Here is a 15695-nt window from a genome sequence, read left to right on the forward strand (position 1 = left end):
CGAAGGGGGTGGAAGCTGCGAGATAAGGAGCCAGGATTCCGAAACCGCGAGCAGCAGGGGGCGGAGCGCACGTGACATCACGCCCCTATTTGCAAGGAGAGCCAGAAGTGGACCCGGGAACCGGAAAAAGCAGGGGGCGGGGCGCGCGTGACGTCACACCCCTAATCGCTGTCCGTGAGTCTTCTGTGAACTCCGGACCTACAGCGAGGAGCAGGGGGCAGGCGCGCGCACGCATGCAGGCAGCGTCACTGGTTGCTGGGGAAACCCCAGCGGTCCCAGCAAACCAACGCTTGCTGTCATTTTAGAATTATACTGGCGGTCCGGGCAGAAGCGGCACTCGGGCCGGACTCGGACCGCGGGCCGCCATTTAGTGACAGCTGCTCTATAGCAATGACCAAGGGTGTAAATACAAATCACGTGACCCTATAGCACAGTAATGATGGGGAACTTCAGTTAGCTCTGTCAGTACATGTCATTGACCTTAACCACTTGCTTACTGGGCACATATACCCCCTTCCTGCCCAGGAGAAATTTCCGCTTTCGGCACTGTGCCGCTTTAACTGACAATTGCGCGGTCGTGCGACGTGGCTCTCAAACAAAACTGATATCCATATTTTTTCCCCCACAAATAGAGCTTTCTTTTGGTGGTATTTGATCACCTCTGCGGTTTTTATTTTTTGCGTTATAAACAAAAAAAAAACGTAAATTTAAAAAAAAAACACAATATATTTTTTATTTTGCTATAATAAATATCCCAATAAAAAAAAAAAATTTCTCAGTTTAGGCCGATACATATTCTTCTGCATATCTTTGGTAAAAAAAAAAAAATCGCAATAAGCGTATACTGATTGGTTTGCGCAAAAGTTATATCGCCTACAAAATTGGGGACAGAATTATGATTTATTTTTTTATTGGGACTGCGACATTATATTGGACACTTTTGACACATTTTTGGGACCATTCACATTTATACAGCGATCAGTGCTATAATTATGCACTGGTTACTGTATAAATGTGACTGGCAGGGAAGGGGTTAACGGGGCAAGGAAGGGGTTAAATGTGTTCCCTGCTAGTGATTCTAACTGTGGGGGAAGGGGACTGACTGGGGGAGATGACCGATCTGTGTCCCTATGTACAAAGGACACAGCATCGGTCTCCTCTCCCTGACAGGACGTGGATCTATGTGTTTACACACACAGATCCACGTCCTTGTCTGTGTAACGGCCGATCGCGGGTAACCTGGCGGACATCGCGGCCGCCAGGCAGGCGCATCGGCACCTCAGTGACGCCGCGGCGCTCGTGCGGCCCCCAGTGGCCGGAGGAGCCGAGAACGTCAATAGAGCATCTGAGAGCCACTTTGTGGCCATCTTTTGTCTATGGCCGGGGCTCCAAGTGGTTAAAGCAGAGTTCCACCCAAAAGTGGAACTTCCTCTTTAAGGCCTCCTCCCAGCTCCTGTTTGTGAAGCAGAGCTTTTGGGGAGGAGGAGGGGGGAGCAGGTTCCCGAATTTAACAGGCACCTGCTCCCACTTCCATTCCGGCCGCCTAGGCGATCGGAAGAAGGAGCTCTCCCTCCTGAAGTGTTCTGGGACATATCACAGGCCCTAAAAGACTTCGGGACCAGTGACGGAGCGCAGAACCGCTTGCACATACGTAGTGGGCACCCGGCTGTGAAGCCACAAGCTGTCACAGCCAGGTGCCCAAAGTAGAGATGTCGGCGTTGCCGAAGTAGGACGCGGGAACTTTTCTGTGGACTGTGGCTGTTTATTAAAAGTCAGCAACTACACTTTTTGTAGCTACTGAATTTTAATAAACAAAAATATGACTGGAACTCTGCTTTAAAGCTGAACTCTACCCACGAAATCTTACTACAGATTTATGATGAAGTGTATGTATGTCTGGTAAAAAAAATATAAAAAATGTCTGCAGTATATACACATTTCCCCAAGTTTTATAATTGTAATGTTCTAACTTACAGGAAAATCCCTGTTTAAAGCTTTCAGAAATCCAAAGCGGTTATCGACCTTACAAGGATATTCTTTTCTTGACTACAGGGCAGGGCTGACAACACTGCTGGGGTTTTCAGTGCAGCGGAGATGGCGTCCTCCGCTTAACCACTTCCCGCCCGGCCTATAGCCGATTTACGTCCGGGAAGTGGTTATGAAATCCTGACAGGACGTTCCAGAAAGTCCTGCAGGATTTCATGCCGCGCGCGCCCGTGGGGGCGCGCATCGCGGCGATCGGTGATGCGGGGTGTCAGTCTGACACCCTGCATCTCCGATCTCGGTAAAGAGCCTCCGGCGGAGACTCTTTACCACGTGATCAGCCGTGTCCAATCACGGCTGATCACGATCACGATGTAAACAGGAAGAGCTGTTGATGGCTCTTCCTCCACTCGCGTCTGACAGTGACAAATAAAAACCGCAGAGGTGATCAAATACCACCAAAAGAAAGCTCTATTTGTGGGGGAAAAAGGACACCAATTTTGTTTGGGTACAGTGTAGCATGACCGCGCAATTGCCATTCAAAGTGCGACAGTGCTGAAAGCTGAAAATTGGCTTGGGCGGGAAGCTGCGTAAGTGCCTGGTATGGAAGTGGTTAAACAGAAAATTAAAGGCCAAGTTCACCTTTTGGGAGCATGTTGCTCTTAGTGACCCACCTCCCGCTGCCAGCACTCCTTGCTTTGTGACAGCAGGCCGGGAGCTATCTCCCCCCCCCCCCCCCCCCCCTTGCACCCACTGTCACAATTTGAAAACAGTGCATGGCTCTGCCCACATGGCCACATCATTCATTAAGAGTTTTCTTGTGAATAAATTAGACCAGTGTTTCTCAACCTTTTTTTCATCAAGGCACCCTTTAAAAAATATGGACAATCTCTAGGTACCCTTTAAAAAGTATGGACAGTCTTCAGGCGCCCATTCTAAAATGTAAAACCTATTATAATCGTTTTATATAATGCAACAACATCCACAAGTCCAAGTAGGACACCCAACATTAGAGGTGATTTATTCTTTCAAAGCAAATACATTTTGCAAACTGCTACTGACTAGTATCCCTATGTTTCTCTTCTTCCTCACTTTTTCTCCATCACTCAGCTAATGTTGCACCAATTCTGATGGAGAGGGGCAGGGGGAGGGTCAAACAAGGGTGCTATGCAGGTGACTGACATCCTTTTCGTCAACTGATGATGCTATTGGTTATTAGGAGGTTGTAATAGTGCATAATAAAAAACCTGTGATTTGGTGTGACTAAAAAGGCAGCCTTCATCCACACGCCGGCTTGTATACAATTTTTGAACAGTTTTTAGGCATTTTGCCTGTGCACCCTGGTTGAAAAAGGCTGAATTGGACTACAAGTACCATTGGGCCCTGCGGCCAAAGGCTTGTAGTTCTTAATGAACTGTGAGGGCTCTGGTGAGCATTCTTGTAGTCCAGGGCTCGACAAATCCCGGTCGCCAGGACTAGAAATAGCATCCTGGCGACTTGGCTTGGAAGGTTTTTTGTGAAGTCCCCAGCTCTTCCTTGTGTGAGCTGGCGCCATCTGGTGGTGGCCGTTGGTATTACAAGTTAAGCATTACAAGTTAAACAGCAATTCTAATGTAATTTTTCACTATTTTCACTGCCATCTTCTTCCCTCTAATTAGAACCCCCAAACATTATATATATTTTTTATCCTAACACCCTAGAGAATAAAATGGCGATCGTTGCAATACTTTCTGTCACGCCGTATTTGCGCAGCGGTCTTACAAGCGCACTTTTTTGGGAAAAAATTACACTTTTTTTAATTAAAAAATAAGACAACAGTAAAGTTATCCCCATTTTTTTTTTATAATTTTATGAAAGATAATGTTACGCCGAGTAAATTCATACCCAACATGTCACGCTTTAAAATTGCGTCCGCTCGTGGAATGCCGACAAACTTTTTCCCTTTAAAATCTTCATAGGCGACGTTTAAAAAAATCTACAGGTTGCATGTTTTGCGTTACAGAGAAGGTCTAGGGCTAGAATTATTGCTCGCGCTCTACCAATCGCGGTAATACCTCACATGTGTGGTTTGAACACCGTTTACATATGCAGGCGCGGCTCACGTATGTGTTCGCTTCTGCGCGCAAGATCGTCGGGACGGGGTGCGTTTTCTGGCTCCTAACTTTTTTAGCTGGCTCCTAGATTCCAAGCAAATTTGTCAAACCCTGTATGTAGTCCATTGATTTTTCCAGCCATTCAGTAACTGCTTGCCTGTATCGGAGGTATGGGCAGACAGTTTACTGAGTGTCTACATTATCTACTGATCACGGCTACAATGTAAAAAAATATTACAATTACATTTTTTTACTTGCAAAAAAGATGTGCTGTAATACTGAAATGTTTGATACAAGTTGCATGCAGGTTGTTTTTTATATAGTTTTATCAGCAATTCCTGCATGTTAATACTGTATATTTACATTTAGTATTGAAACTGTCCGACTCTTTTTTTTTTTTAATAAATCTAGCCCTGTTCAAGGGATATATTTCTATAATTTTCCTCTCTCTGTAATATACAAAGGTGTAAAGAGATGTTTGTGTGCATGGTAATGCATGTTATTTATATACATATTTTGCTATGTTTTTTTACACAAAAAAAACACAACTGCAAAGAAGCATTTCTGCAGAACTCTACGCTTATTTTTATTTATTTTTACATATTGCATACAGAAGTGTAAAGATTATACAGTAGATAGGTACATTACTGGAAACTAAAGCAATATCTGCATCATTCAAGTCCCAGCATTGCCTGAAACACTGTAAATGGGGATATATAAGAGTAATGGTAAAATCGAAGCACCATTGTGGCCTTAATTGACCTCCAGGGAAAACTGGAAGTTTAAAAGGAATTCTGTAGAAATATCGGAGAAGTAGCAAGTGTACTTATTGAGTTCATTCTCAGTCTGTGAATAATCCAAGAGTTCCATGAAGTAAGTCTATAACTGTTCCAGTACTACATTTGCCTTATTATATGTTTTGTAATAAGCTTTAATAAAACTTTTTGATTGACAAAAAAAAGTCTATAACTGCTCGTCGATTTAGGATATTTCAAGAGGGTATCCAGCGGGTTCAACCAGGTCTTGTGAGACAAGGTTTTGATGGTTGCAGTAACATAAGGTTTCACAAAGGGGTTGTTGGGGGGGGGGGGGGGGGGGGGGGGGGATAGGATTTTGGAGACATCAGAGGAGGTAAATGCTCTTTGTGGAAGTGGAGAGCATAGGCATTAATATGCGGTAAAACTATTTGAGCAAGAACAAAATCAGTGTACAGTGATGTACAACAAATCCAATCCCTATTATATCTTTGGATAGAAGCCAAATTACACAGTTCACACTCATGCAAATTCAGTCCACCATTTATGGGGTGCTGATGTAAACAATGAAAACTAATAGTCGCTCTTCTTCCACCCCAAATGAACTCTCTGAATGGCCTGTAAAGACTGCTCCATTAGATCAGGGTGGGCTTGGAATGTTTAAAAATGTTTGGGTAAGCTACAGTTTTAATGAAACTAGTCCTTGTAATTCTATTTCTTAGGTCTTTATGCTGGCTATATTGGCAAGGCCATGGCGAATGAGCAGCTCAGAGATGTTCTGGAACTTGCTTTAATTAACGAGCCAGAGGCTGTAACAACGGATCTGCTTGACAAGATGTTCGAAGTCCCTTTCAGAGAGCGATATCGTAGGCTGGATTTACCGAGTCTTCTTTCAGGAGGAGCACAGGTAAATGTTAATTATATCCCTTTTGTCCTTATAATATAATGTATACCAAGAAAGCTTGAACCCATGAAGATGCTTCCTCCACATTTTTACTGTAAGTTGCATCCATGAAGATTCACTTATTCTAACAATTGCTGTGTCTTTTTTCCCTCTATATGAACTCAGGGACCAGCTCTGCGGTCTGTAATCACAGCTCTCAATATACTAGAGAAATATGGGAAAAACCTTCTTTCACCAAATCGACCCAAATTCTGGAGAAGTGTCAAGTTTAATAATCCTGTATTCAAGACAACAGTGGATGCTGTTGAGGTGATATTTAATGTGTTAAATACTTTTAGTAATTTTATACCCTTTTGGAAAGTATACTTTGGGCCTGTTTGTTTGAGCTGTACCTTTTTTGTCATTACTTATGTTTGTTAATGCATTTATTTAAGATTATGCCAGCCCCTCTATTAGTGCCTGGCATAGCACACTGTGTAAGTTGTTTTGTTTTAAAAAAATGAGCGTTCTAAATACCGAATTTGTGGCCGCTTTACAGCTCCGTTGGATGTCTTCCGCGGGAGGGGTCGTGATCTCTCTCTGACGTTAGCCAGGGAGATCACATGGCTGCTCGTCTCCTCCGCAGAAATCAATCCATCAGAGCTGTAAAGCGGCCGCGAGTTACGTGACCGGCCTGAAGACATCTAAAATTCGGTATTTAGAACACTCGTTTTTCAAAACAACTTACACGGTGTGCTATGCCAGCCTCTAACAAAGGGGCTGGCAGTGACAATTTTAGGTTTTTGTCATACAAGACTAGCAGGGGGGCGGGGGGCGACGCTGGGCCAGAGACAGACAGAGAGAGGAATATGAAAGGCAAGAAGGGCAGCGTATGAGGGAGGAAGGCACTCTGACCATGGCTCAGCTTCGTGGTCAGCGCAGAGCGGGCATACAGGAAGTGGCAAGTTACTTTTTTTTTTAAATGCCTTTTTATTATACTAAAATTATGTCATTTGGGGGGAAAAAAGGCGTCAAAATCGCAACGGAACTTGGAGAAAGTAGTGCATGCACTGCTTTAAAAACAAAACTGTGTACTGTGGCACTATGTGATTTGGTGTCTGCAAACACACTGCTTTTATGATTTGCCTTTGGGGTGCCATGGCACCCACGGCTGATCACAAAGGCAGTGTTTTTTGAAGTGTAAACCGGCTCTTACAGAGTGTGGGAGGTGAACTCGAGCACGTAGTATGAAAAGGTGTAAGGTCCTGAACTGTATATTGTCTGCTCTCCTGTTTTTAAGAAAAGTAGCAAATAATTTTTAATTAAACGTGTAATTTAAAGGACAACTTCACTAGAATCAAAGTTTATACTTTTTAGAAGTGGGTGTAATTAACATTCATGTTTCAGCTCTGACAAAGCTGGAAGGTGGCAAGGGATTCTGGGTCGTTAAAGGGGTTGTAAAGGTTTGTGTTCTTTCACCTTAAAGCGGGGGTTCGCCCTGTTAAAAAAAAAAAAAAAGTTTTTTTTTATTAGACAATTAAATTCGGCATCGTAGCGCGAGCTACGGTATGCCGGTCTTACATTTTTTATGCCCGTACTCACCGTGCTATCGTTGATTGAAGAATCCGGGGAATGGGCGTTCCTATGGTGAGAGAAGGTGATTGACGGCCGGCCCTGGCACGTCACGCTTCTCCGGAAATAGCCGAAATAGGCTTGGCTATTCACGGCGCCTGCGCATAGCCTGTGCGCAGGCGCTGTGAATAGCCGAGACCTACTCCGGCTGTCTTCGGGGAGCGTGACGTGCCAGAGCCGGCCGTCAATCATCCTCCCTCTCCATAGGCACGCCCATTCCCCGCGGGAGTCGGATTCTTCAATCAACAATAGCACAGTGAGTACGGGGATTAAAAATTTAAGACCGGCATACCGTAGCTCGCGCTACGATGCCGAAAGTAATGGAATAATGGGTTGAAGGAGGGTGAACTACCGCTTTAATGCAGCCTATACATTAAGGTGATAAAACACCTGGCAATCCATGGGCCCCCCAGCCCCCCCTGTTTTTACTTGCCTGAGCCAGTTCACCTGCTCTAGGCGTCCCTGGCATCCTCTTCTCTACGGAGTCTCTGCATTAAATGGAAAGATTGTTAGCAGCGCAGCCATTGGCTCCCGCTGCTGTCAATCAAATCCAATGATGCGGCTGCTGGGTGGGGCCGAGTCATACACTCAGCGCCTATGGATGCTGAGTGTATAACACGGGAGCGCGCCCACAAGGTAACCCCTTCGGGAGAGAGCTTCCCAGAGGGGGTTAGTTATTGCGGGGAGTAGCCGCCGTGGGTCCCCAGACCACAAAACAAACTGCACAGTGGAGGTGAGTATGATATGTTTGTTATTTAAAAAAAAAAAACGAACCTTTACAACCACTTTAAGTTTACCTTGTGTAGGAGGCATTGTTTTTTTTTGTTGACAAGTCAAGTGTGCAAAACATTAGACATATTCAAGTTTAACCACTTCCCGACCGCCTCATGTACATTTACGTTGGCAGAATGGCACGGACAGGCACATGTACGTGCCTGCCTAGACGTGGGTCGGGGGTCCGATCGGGACCCCCCCGGTACTTGTGGCAGTCGGGTTCCCTCGGGGAGCGATCCGGGACGACGGCGCGGCTAATTGTTTATAGCCGCTCTGTCGCGATCGCTCCCCGGAGCTGAAGAACGGGGAGAGCTGTATGTAAACACGGCTTCCCCGTGCTTCACTGTGGCGGCGTATCGATCGAGTGATCCCTTATATAAGGGAGACTCGATCGATGACGTCAGTCCTACAGCCACACCTCCCTAAAGTTGTAAACACACACAAAGTGAACACTAACTCCTACAGCGCCCCCTGTGGTTAACTCCCAAACTGCAACTGTCATTTTCACAATAAACAATGCAATTTAAATGCATTTTTTGCGGTGAAAATGACAGTGGTCCCAAAAATGTGTCAAAATTGTCCGAAGTGTCCACTATAATGTCGCAGTCACGAAAAAAATCGCTGATCGCCGCCATTGGTAGTAAAAAAAAAACAATTAATAAAAATGCAATAAAACTATCCCCTATTTTGTAAACGCTATACATTTTGCGCAAACCAATCGATAAACGCTTATTGCGTTTTTTTTTTTTTTGTTTTTTTTTACCAAAAATAGGTATACGAATACGTATCGGCCTAAACTGAGGAAAAAAATTTTTTTTAGATCTGTGTTTTTGGGGGATATTTATTATAGCAAAAAGTAAAAAATATTGCATTTTCTTCAAAATTGTCGCTCTATTTTTGTTTATAGCGCAAAAAATAAAAACCGCAGAGGTGATCAAATACCACCAAAAGAAAGCTCTATTTGTGGGGGAAAAAAGGACGCCAATTTTGTTTAGGAGCCACGTTGCACGACCGCGCAATTGTCTGTTAAAGCGACGCAGTGCCGAATTGTAAAAACCCCTTGGGTCATTTAGCTGCGTATTGGTCCGGTCCTTAAGTGGTTAATAAACCTAAATCAGTAGACCCATCAATATGTTTTCTTAATTGCTTAGGTTTGTGGGGTGTGGGAATTTTATTGTTAGGCCATCCCAGGATTTAAAACCTCTAATGCAGTGGTTCTCAACCTGGGGGTCGGGGTCCCCAAATCCTGGACTGTTCCTGAAGCCCGCACTGCTCTCCCGGCCTTTTTGGTGGCCGCCCAGCAGGGCTGTCCCTGGAGTGATGGGGGGGGGGGGGGAACAAATTAGGATAGAGAGAGATAAGGGAAAGAAGTGAGAACAAAGAAAGAGTGGTACATCCAAAAATGTACCATAAGGGGTTTTAATACTGTACAAGTGAAAGGGACTCAGGGAGAGCTAAATGTCCATGGGTTAGGGGCACAAATTACTTGTCGTGCCTTGGGGGCTGACAACCCACGCTACAAAAATGATATTTTTTTGGTTAGGGGTCCCCACAACTTGGGAAATGTTATCAAGGGGTCACGGCACTAGGAAGGTTGAGAACCACTGCTCTAATGCATTCCTTATCTGAAGGTATGTGCAAACGCTTTCTATTGGACATATTTAAAGAAACCTTCAGTATGTACCAACTTTCTCCTACAGTTATTTTTTGTCTATGTCTTTTCTTTCGTGTCCTTTATCGTTAATACCTCAGTTTAATGTCCTATAGGGTGGACGCCATGTGTTGTCATTGTATGGATACACACACTCTCTTCCGGATGGCCTCAGCTTTCCAGATTCAGCGGCAGAGCCAGATACAACTGAAGTTGCTGCAGTAACTGCTGATGTCCTTATCCTCCATCGGGAACTTAATCTTCTGATTTCAGTTAGTGTTGCATTGTTGAACCTAAACCTTGTTATTACTATTAATTTTTCAAAAATGTACTACTCCCATTTTCTTTTAGAGTTTGCTGATATTGTTATGGGTTTCCTTTTACAGAATTCTCACCCACACCAGGATGAAGCTGCTCAAGAACTATTGGGAGCAAAACTGCCACAGGTAGGGTGACATGACCGTGTAGAGTAGATCATGAGGATATGCTGTGCTTAGGCTTAGTGTTACGTTTATTTTGCCTTTACGCAGTTCTGTCATAGGGAAATGCACTGCTGTCAAGCAAAAAGTGCATACAAGTGGTTGTAAACCTCAGACATGATATATGAACAAATCATATCCCTCTATAGTGTGTGCTTGTCTCAATCCAGAGCACTAAGTGTAATTTGTCTGATGTCTTGTTCCTTTACTATCTGCATGAGTCACGCAAAACATGACAGAAGAGGGATATCGAGCACACAGCCTGTGATTGACAGCCTTGGCTCTATTCCTGTGTGCTGTGTGAAGGTGGATGTGTCAGTCCCCCCCAAGCAACTCTCCTCATTGAGCTCTGCAGTGTATAATCTTGGCTCTCTGCTTTCTGACAGCTCAAACAAGCTTTATAAATACTGGACTTTGAACAATTTTAGAGAAGACTGCAGATAAATGTGCAAAAACTTATCTAAAGGTAGTCACTGTTGTTAACAAGTTAGTGAGTGAGTCCTGAGAGTCCGCCAAGTAAACCAGTGTATCATTCGCATAGAGAGAGATCTGCTCCTCTATACCATTTATGGGTAATCCACGAAGAAGTGGGGAAGTACGGATCCGAATAGCAAGGGGCTCCATAGCCAGGGCAAACAGAAGGGGCGATAGAGGGCAGCCCTGTCTGGTTCCCCTGGTAATCTGTGAGTTAATGCGAATACGGGCGAGTGGCATGGTATAGAGGAGTCTGATCCAGGCAATCAGCCGAGGGCCAAAGCCATATAACTGCAAGACTCGAAACGGGTATGGCCATTCCACACTGTCAAAGGCCTTGCAGGTGTCTAGGGACACCACAACCCGAGTAGGTGGACAGTCGTGCGTAAACGTCAAGTTATGGAACAGTCTGCGAATGTTCATCCTGGTCGACCGACCCGGTATGAAACCACTCTGATCACATCCCACCAAATGAGCAATCGCCCTATTCAGACGGTTTGCCAGAGCCTTAGCCAGAATTTTGGTATCGACATTGATAAGGGATATTGGCCGATAGGAGTCGCGTCTTACGAGCCGGCATCTGTGAGATCGCAAGTGAAAGTTCCTCCACAGACAGCGGCTCATCCAACTCTCCCCGAACCTGGTCCGTCAATCTAGGGAGTGACACTTGGCCTAAATAATCATCCAGCTGTGTCTCTGAGTAGTTAGCTCTGGAGGTGTAGAGGTCCTGATAGAAAGGCCTCTGCTATATCCTGAGGGACAGCACTAATCGTATTCCCTGAGACTAATATCCTGGGGATAGAGATAGGGGCACAGTCGGATCTGGTAAGATATGCAGGTAGTCTACCCGCGTTGTTGCCATGCTCAAAGGTCTTCTGAGTGACATAGAGCATACGTTTTTTTAATGAGATCTAGTAAACGAAGTTCGTATTCCCTGCGACTATAAGGCCATGGGGCCAACGTGGTCGCAGAAGGCCGTTTAGAGTACTCAGCCTCCACCTGCACCAAAGCCTGTTCTAGTTACTCAGTGCGCTGCTGGTTATTTTTACGCTGGATACCCGTAATTGACATAAAGGTTTCTCTCAGCACTGCCTTGGAAGCATCCCAGGCATTGCTGAATCCAGTGGTACCCTGGTTCAGTCTCCAGTATTCGGTCACACCCTTCTGGCACGGTACCTGCACAATCTCATTGTCAGGTCACCCGTAGCCAGGTGACAAGTGCACCCTGTTGGGGTCAGGGATGCACCACAGGGTGGTGAATCCTATGGCCGACTACTGCTAGCAGAGACGAAGCGTGAACCTAAGATCACCCAGGGCGCGGAGTCTAAGACCCAGTCTTGTATTCACCAGAGCCTTTGATGGTAAGGATGGTCTTGGCCGCGACTGGGTCCAGGTCGCATCCCCGAGATTCCTCAAGTCACACTCCGAAGCAGTCAGCAGGACAAACAGTGGTGATGGACAGGCCGAGGTCAGGGCAACAGGCAGACAAGGATAACCGTGGAACATGCAATAGTCAGGGGCACAGGCAGACAGGGAAGTCGGGGACAAGCCGAAACGGTACACGGAAGATGATCGTAGCACTCTGCAACCAGGAACTAGCAATACACTGCAGACAGGAACTGAGCATAGGAACACTGTTGAACAGCACTGCAGACCTGTAGAGCAACGGTTAATATAGGCTTCCTGGGATGGACTAGGGTGGAGCCATACAGGAAGAGGAAGTGATAAAAAGGGAAACCAGAACAGGGTCAGCCTCTAATGGACACATGGAGATCAGGTAACCAGACAGACTTGATGCATATTCATGACAGTACCCTCCCTCTTAAGGCCCCTCCCCCTCCCCAGCCTGGAGCCAGGGCTAAAGGGGAATCCCAGAAGAAACCTCCTCGACAAATGGGGCGCAAAGATCTCAGATGCAGAAATCCAAGACGCCTCCTCAGGACCAAATCCTCTCCAAAGCACAAGGTACTGAAGAATGCCTCTGCAGAGACGAGAATCCAGAACTTGAGTATCCTCATTGACCAGAACCGAAGTAGGGACAGGAGGAGAGGATTTATTGAGGACCAAAGACCTTTTAGAAATAAGTAAGGGCATGAGAGGGTCAACAGGAATCTGAGGAGGATCAAGCAGACCCTTAAAGATGAACTGGGGATTAAGCACAGGACCATCAGACTGGGCAGAGATCAGAGGAACCCTGAAGTCAGGTTGGTTAGAAGGTGACAGGGCACAGGAGTCAAGCTGGATAGCAGGGAAATCAGCAGAATGCAGAGAGCCCTGAAAACAAGGTAGAAAACCCCATTTGGCCGAATGAGGCAATCTATCCAAAGGATGGATTGAGCCCCTTAGACAGGTTGCAGGAGGGCCTGAACAAGAAAAGGTAGGAGACTCACTGGGCATGGGCCGACCTGGCATAGCTGATGCAGAGGCCGATTGAATAGCATAGTCAGGTGTAGTGATTACCCGAATCGCATCACAAGGCGTAGTGACTGCAGAACTCGCAGACAAGTTAGCCTGGCTGTGCGTTTTAGGGACAGTCAACGGTAAACTAGAGTGAATGATCGGCTCAGGTTCACAGACGGGCTCCCCATCCAGAGTGCTACATTGGCTAGAAAGTGCATCAGCCTGACTATTGGAGGACACATTCCGGACACCACTACATGTGGTAGGACGAGCAAAAGATTCTGAAATGGTGGCAACAGGTAGTTTCTCATTTGGGGCAACCTTGGGTAGGCAAGACGTGGAAGAGGAGGGGCCCCAAGCCAGGATCTGTCCGGCAGTCCAGTCAATGTGAGGAGAATGGAGTCTTAACCAAGGAAGACCCAAAACGATAGGAGCTGAGGTCTTAGGTAGAACAAGGAAGGATATCCACTCCTGGTGAAGTGTGCCTACTGACATCTTAACAGGGACTGTCTGGAAGCGAATAGGACCCCCCGGGAGAACAGTGCCATCAATCGCCGAGACCACCAATGGTGTGGTGAGGGGCAAAAGGGTAAGTCTCATGGACGATGCGATTTCCCAGTCTATGAAATTGCCAGCGGCTCCGGAATCCAGATATGCCGAGACCGAATGAGAAGAAGCACCAAAATGAAGGGACACAGGAAGAAAAAGACGAGAAGGTGAAGGAGATATTTCTGGATCCGATACTCCACCTTCCAGATGTATTGAACCCGAGCGTTTTTCGGGGCGAAGAGGGCAAGTGTCACGAAAATGACTTTTGCCCCCACAGTATAGACACAGGCCTAGAGTTCTGCGCCTGGCACGTTCCTCAGGGGATAGCCTGGTCCGACCCAGCTGCATGGGTTCCTCAGTTGGCAAGGGATGCTCCACGGGTCGAAGAGAGGGGAGCTCAGGCTGACTAAGGGCCAAGGGATGTTGGCGTCGCTTTTCTAGGGTCCTTTCCTGAAAGCGAATATCGATCTGATTACACAAGGAGATCACTCCGTCCAGATCAGTGGGGATGGTTCTTCCTGCTAGTTCATCCTTCACTCTATCAGATAGGCCATGCAAAAAAGTTGCGACTAAGGCCTCATTGTTCCAGCTCAGTTCAGCTGAGTGGATACGGAACTGAAGAGAATATTGTCCCACTGAACGGGACTCTTGGCGGAGACGTAAAAGGGCGCTGGCTGCTGAAGAGACACGAGCCGGTTCTTCAAAGATATTCCGAAAAAGTTTTAAGAAAACAGGCAGGCTAGAAACCACTGGATCATTCAATTCCCACAGAGGGGCAGCCCAGGCTAAGGCTTCCCCGGAGAGGAGAGAAATGATATAGGCTATCTTGGCCCGATCAGACAAGAAGTACTGGGGCAGGAGCTCAAAATGAATAGTGCATTGGCTAAGGAATCCCCTGCAGGCTTTGGAGTCTCCAGAAAAACGCATTGGAGGTGATAACTTCAGTGAATGCGACTCTGCGACTGGTGCAACAGGTGCAGCTGCTGGTTGTACTTGGGGTTGCGGATTCGGGGTTCCCAGCGAGGTCTGAAGCTGATCAAAGCGGGAAGCCAGATCCTGAAGGAAACGCATCACCTGATCCTGATTAGCTTCATGCGTCTCGAGTCTGCGAACAATGCACTGTAATGGATCATCTGCGGGGAGCGGCATGTCGGCCGGATTCATGGCTGTTCAAACTGTCAGGTCACCCGTAGCCAGGTGACAAGTGCACCCTGTTGGGGTCAGGGATGCACCACAGGGTGGTGAATCCTATGGCCGACTACTGCTAGCAGAGATGAAGCGTGAACCTAAGATCACCCAGGGCGCGGAGTCTAAGACCCAGTCTTGTATTCACCAGAGCCTTTGATGGTAAGGATGGTCTTGGCCGCGACTGGGTCCAGGTCGCATCCCCGAGATTCCTCAAGTCACACTCCGAAGCAGTCAGCAGGACAAACAGTGGTGATGGACAGGCCGAGGTCAGGGCAACAGGCAGACAAGGATAACCGTGGAACATGCAATAGTCAGGGGCACAGGCAGACAGGGAAGTCGGGGACAAGCCGAAACGGTACACGGAAGATGATCGTAGCACTCTGCAACCAGGAACTAGCAATACACTGCAGACAGGAACTGAGCATAGGAACACTGTTGAACAGCACTGCAGACCTGTAGAGCAACGGTTAATATAGGCTTCCTGGGATGGACTAGGGTGGAGCCATACAGGAAGAGGAAGTGATAAAAAGGGAAACCAGAACAGGGTCAGCCTCTAATGGACACATGGAGATCAGGTAACCAGACAGACTTGATGCATATTCATGACACTCATCCTCAAGCCAGTAGGAATTCAATCTCCAGACCCAAGGGCCTGTTTTTGGCAAGAGGAGGAGACCGAAATCCCTCTGGGCAAGTACGTAATTGAATGAACCAGTGGAAGTACATGCGCCGGGGCGAATGCCCTATCTATGCGAGACATAGTATGGAAGGAGTCCGAATGACAGGAAAACTGTCTGTCATCCGGGTGCTTCCAACGCCACAGCTCGGTAAGGG

General features: G+C 46.6%; 1 protein-coding gene across 5 annotated transcripts in view; it reads left to right on the plus strand.

The window, feature by feature from the left end:
- Positions 1 to 15695, plus strand: part of RNF31 (ring finger protein 31) — a 72194-nt gene that overhangs the window by 2101 nt on the left and 54398 nt on the right. For all 5 annotated transcript variants that reach the window (XM_040354636.1, XM_040354638.1, XM_040354642.1 and 2 more), the window contains exons 2-5: positions 5554 to 5738; positions 5901 to 6044; positions 9888 to 10043; positions 10158 to 10217. In XM_040354636.1, the coding sequence (XP_040210570.1) occupies positions 5583 to 5738; positions 5901 to 6044; positions 9888 to 10043; positions 10158 to 10217 (516 nt within the window). In that variant the 5' untranslated portion in view covers positions 5554 to 5582. The remainder of the gene's footprint in view (positions 1 to 5553; positions 5739 to 5900; positions 6045 to 9887; positions 10044 to 10157; positions 10218 to 15695) is intronic.

Source organism: Rana temporaria, chromosome 1, assembly GCF_905171775.1.
Source record: "Rana temporaria chromosome 1, aRanTem1.1, whole genome shotgun sequence".
Lineage (NCBI taxonomy): Eukaryota > Metazoa > Chordata > Amphibia > Anura > Ranidae > Rana > Rana temporaria.